The sequence below is a fragment of the Cynara cardunculus genome, assembly GCF_001531365.2.
Source record: "Cynara cardunculus var. scolymus isolate 2C chromosome LG 8, CcrdV1, whole genome shotgun sequence".
NCBI classification, from domain to species: Eukaryota; Viridiplantae; Streptophyta; class Magnoliopsida; order Asterales; family Asteraceae; genus Cynara; species Cynara cardunculus.
In genome coordinates, this window is record NC_037535.1 from 4,942,637 (window position 1) to 4,947,876 (window position 5,240).

The 5,240-nt window shown below is 31.4% G+C and overlaps 1 protein-coding gene across 1 annotated transcript; it reads left to right on the forward strand.

Moving 5' to 3' along the window:
- The first annotated feature begins 2,087 nt into the window (after positions 1-2,087).
- On the forward strand, positions 2,088-2,480 carry LOC112516845 (egg cell-secreted protein 1.4-like). Its single transcript, XM_025124079.1, has one exon. It carries the CDS (start codon positions 2,088-2,090, stop codon positions 2,478-2,480), a length of 393 nt encoding a protein of 130 aa, XP_024979847.1.
- The last annotated feature ends 2,760 nt before the right edge of the window (positions 2,481-5,240 follow it).

Sequence of the window (5,240 nt, forward strand, 5' to 3'; positions counted from 1 at the left end):
TTTTCTTTTCATAATTAGAATCTTTTCTCTCAGAATATTATTTCTTTTCAAACTCAGAGATCTTTTTCTTAAGCTGAAGATTTTCATTTTCCAAAACTTTGTACTTCTCCTGTAAATTATTAAGCTTTATAGTTGTCTCTGCTCATACCATATAGTATTGACCTTCAGGAGTATCTAGTTTAATTATACTATGTTCTTTAGACATCTTATAATCCTATAAAAAATAAAAACAACAAATCAGTTCTTGAATACACTAAAAATAGGAACACTTATTACATGACCAAATGATTGTTAATCAAAATGATTATCAGAAGATTTGAAAAAGTAATATATCGCACACCACTGAATCACATATACAACACAACCAACACATCTTATTATGTACGATAAACATATACATCACACGAAACTAATAATGATATCGCACAAAACTACCCAACGTTTATAGCACAAACTTGCTATCAACAGTAACTTATCGCACGAGTCTTGTGCGATAAAACCAAGTATCGTGCCCTTCTTTGTGCAATGACCTCAATATACCACACAATATGATGCGATATACTTCAGCAATATCAATTATCACACACCATTATGTGATATATCTGAAGAACATGCGATTAACTTCAAGAACATGCGATAAACTTCATCATCTTCTTCAAAAGTCAGCGTGTTCGATTCTGAAAATTAAAAACTCATCAAAACACAATTAAACCTTAATTATAGTACTCGATTTTGATGCAAAGTTAACATTAATGAAGACTCTAAACACAAATCAATCAAAAAACCTAAAAAAATCATCAAATTCAGATGATCAAGAACAATCAACTTTTTCAAGAAACCAAAAACCTCGTAAAGTTTCTTAATATCTTCATCAAATCAAATTGAATTTGCTCTGATACCAATTGTTAATCATATAATAACCAAGTAAAAATGAATTAAACAATAAGAACAATAACAAAGATCAAACGATCATGTATATTGATATATTTTCTCACTCTACAATAGTTTCTCTCTCTAACTTCTAGAATGACTCTCTATGAAAGCACTTACAAGTTCTTAACTACTAACTACCATTAACAATGTATTATACTCTTGACTAAGTATAAAGTCAAATTACAATTAAGCTCTAATTAAACATTGACTTTTGATAATGGTAAATAACTTTGACTTTCTTTGATCTCATATACAATATTTTTGACCTAACAAAAAACCATTTAACTTTCTCATTTTGATTTATTAAGTCATTGGACAATTTTTAATAAATAAATCATTGCACTTTCAAAAATTGGTTATCTACATCATTGTAACCCAAAAAAGTTACATTAACCAAAAGTTCGATGATTTATTTATTTAAAAAAAATTCAGTGTCTTAATCATTCAAAATGTGAAAGTTTATTTTTTTTAATTCAAAAAAAATAGCCCAGGACTTTATTATTCAAAATAAGAAAGTTTAATAGTGTTTTCATTCAAAAAAATAGTTTAAGAACTAAACCATTCAAAATGAAAAAGTTTGTTGATTTTTTTTGGACATTTCCCTTTTGGTAAAAGTGCTTATCAACTTATATAGTGCCAAATCGGAGTTTTATAAATAGTGTTTGGATAAGCTTATTACGATACCAAAACGTAATAAGCTGACAAATATTTCTTTTTCTTTTTTTATCCAAACATTAAAAACTCTACATTACCGGTACCACATCAGAATAAACTAATAAATTAAAAAAATGGTAACTTATCAAAATGGAAACATTATTTGTTCTTCAAGAATTACATAATCGTTTTTAATTAATTGTTTGCTTTTTCCAACTAAACAATTCAATTAATTTTATTTCTATATATTTCCATATTTAATAAGTTGAAAATAAAACAATCAATTAAAATCGTATCAAATTGGAAAAGAATCCTGCTTTTAATTGAATTCAATTAATTGTGTTTGCTTTTCTCCAAATAAACAATTCAATTAATTTTATTTCTATATTTTTCATATTTAATACATTTGACTAAATACAAAGTCAACACTAACAAGAATTTATTGACAACAAAATATCGATTCAGATAGTCTATAAATCAACCACCGCACATTTGAAGCCATGAACACCGGCATGGCTTGGAGCTCTAGAGTTCTATTTGTCATATTATGCTTGGCCTCTTTTACCTCACAAGGGCTATCCCAAGGACCATCCTCCATATCGCAAAAGGCATCGATTATGCAATGTTGGTCGGCGTTATTTGATCTTGGGTTTTGCTACGGTGATCTTTCCAGGGCTGCACGAACCGGCAGAGTTGATGTTAGTATCGGGCCGACTTGTTGCAAAGCTGCAACAAGCATGAATTCTGGGTGTTGGCCTAAAATATTCCCTTTCAACCCGTTCTTTCCTCCAATCCTCCAGATCATTTGTTCTAATTACCCATCAGTAACTCTTGACGGACCAACCAGTGCACCATATGTGGTGGGATTATTGGCGGATGCTCCAAGTAATTAGGCTCTGGTTATGAACTTATACGAAACGAGCACAATATTTGAAATGTTGTTGTTATAAACGCATTTTGCATCTTTCATATATGGCTAAATATATAATATGTTATATCTTTTTTGCTTTTCTATGGCTTAATATTTTCAAAAACCAAGCATTTCTTATAAAATTTCAATCTCTATAAAATAAGAGAAATCAACGGTTATAAGCAGTTTGGAGGTTAATATGTTAATGCATAACAGTTACAACCGTTAACATATAAGACTTAGCAATGGTTACAACTAATTTCCGAAACAATAAATCAGAAGCATAAAGCCAAGAGATCCACAGTCAGAGGCTCTATTCACTGGCCTTATTAAACAACTTATAGTTCAGAAGCTCTGGACGTAAGGTCCATAGGCTCTAGACCACAACTTCAAGTAAGACTCATAACCTCTTATCACAAAGATTTTGAACAACGTACACTTGGGAGTTGTTTGGTTCACGGAATTCAAAGGATTTCATATGTAAACCACACGAATTCACATGTGAATAAGTTAAAATAGTTTATATGTGAATTGCACGGGTTCACATATGAACATATAGTTCAGTTCATATGTGAATCATACGGGTTCACATATGAACCCGTTTGTCGCCTATTTGTAAAAGTTACGAAACTATCCCTCTATTTTTCACATAGCCGTAAATTTCGACCATTCAAAACCGCAATTCTTGACCAGTCAAATCCAATATTGATCGTATGGAGGGCTAGTATCACTTCTTTACTTCTCAAATATTTAAGAAATGCATAAAAAATAGAATGATCCATCTTTATAATGATTTCAAATTCACATTATTGTCCCACCTGCTAATATGGAACCTTCAAGAATAAGTTTGAGAACCCCCAACACTTTTTCAATAATATTAGATGCTTAATTGAGCTATTTAGTGACTTGAACTTGAATTAAGTTGTATTGAACTTAGAAGCTGTTTACCCAGTAATTGCTTATCTATAGGAGTCAACACTATAATTTACTTTGATGCGTAAGATTTTAGTACATCAAAACGTATCGAATGCAACAATTTACCGGGTAAGCACTTACCTGGGTAAGAGTCGTCATCTTCACTTACCGAGTAAGACTCTCTAATCTTCTCATTGCTCTTACTCGGTAAGATTCTTGACCCTTGTCATGTTCATCCGATGAGGAAATTTATCCAATAAGCACTTACCAAGCAAGCGTTTAGAAAGCGGCCCCTTAGTCTTTATTTGCTCCAAACTTTCATGTCCTTGTAAACTTTCACTAATTCAATTCACTAAGCCTTGTAGATCATTGATTAACGCTTGTTGTAGATTCGTGGATCGAGATCTTGTTATAGGTCCTCAAAGGCATGGTAATTGAATTGCTGACTTCATGATCATTGACTTCACCTTCGTGTTGTTTAGACAGGGACATAACTTATGAGATTGTCGTTCATGGCTCCCCCTCTCTCTTATGATAATGTTGGTCTCATCGGCATTTATATAGATTAGCACAAGGGGAATCCCACGAACCCCCACTACAACAAAATTTAAGTTTTACGATATAAAACTTAAGTTTTATTGGACAAAACTATATCAAACAACGTTACAATAGGTTTATATGACACTTCTAGGCATTTGAACAAGTTTTTTGGAACATTTTTTAAATAAAGTGTCCTATTAGCTATTTTAGAAGACATTTTTAAGAAATAAAATAGTGGTATTTGTTAGCAACAACATAATGGAGGCAGTCAATCAATATAGATTGTTTTGTAAAATTAAAAAAAATATTAAGACTGAACCTAAACCTAATACGGACCAAAAAATGTCCCTACGTCATTACATTCCATTTAGGATTAGGAATAGGCGGTCCTATAAACCCATCTTTTTATAAGACACCTACGTTTACATGAACACTTTTTCCAAATAGTGTCGTATAGAATAACTGATATGACAATTTTATTTTAAAAGCATGCTAAAAAAATTGCCAAAATGCGTAAAAACATCTTATAAACCTATTGTAACACTTTTACTTGAGATGATTTATGATTTATTGCTATAAACTTGAGTCCTGCAAAATATTTTATTAGTACGCTTAGACATTTTAGGAGTACTATAAAACCAATTTTGTCGTTGTGCCCCTACCCAAATCATCATATTTAGATACAAATTTAATTACGGACAACCCAACTGGTTCCTCACAGAACCCGCCTCCAAAGACACATACCAGCACAATGTTGGTTTGCTCTCGGAAAATGTAGTAGAGATCTTCTCGGAGGACAATTGGATATTAGCATTAGGTAATATAGTCTATGGTTTCTTCTTCTTCAATAAGAATATATAATTTTTGTTTATAATAAATTATAGAGTAAATTATTATTTTCATCTTTGTGGTTTGTTAATAATTTCAATTTTCGTTCATATGGCTTGCAATTTATTGTAATTTTCGTCCCTGAACTAGTTCATATCTTTAAGTACAAGGGGTCAAAACAATAAAGAATTGTAAGCCATAGGGACCGAAACAACTATAAACTGTAAATCATAAGGACGAAAACAACAATAAATTACAAATCATAGGGACGAAAAACACATTTTCCAAATGACAGGGACAAAAATCGTAATTTTAACAAACCAAGGTGACAAAAAAGTAATTTACCCTGAATTATAATTACGGTAGTTAGAAAGGGTTGGATTCAAGTAGGAATTTCAAAATCCATAGGATCAGTTGAAACCACCCAAGGGCCGTTAATCAAAAGAGCAATGAATTGATC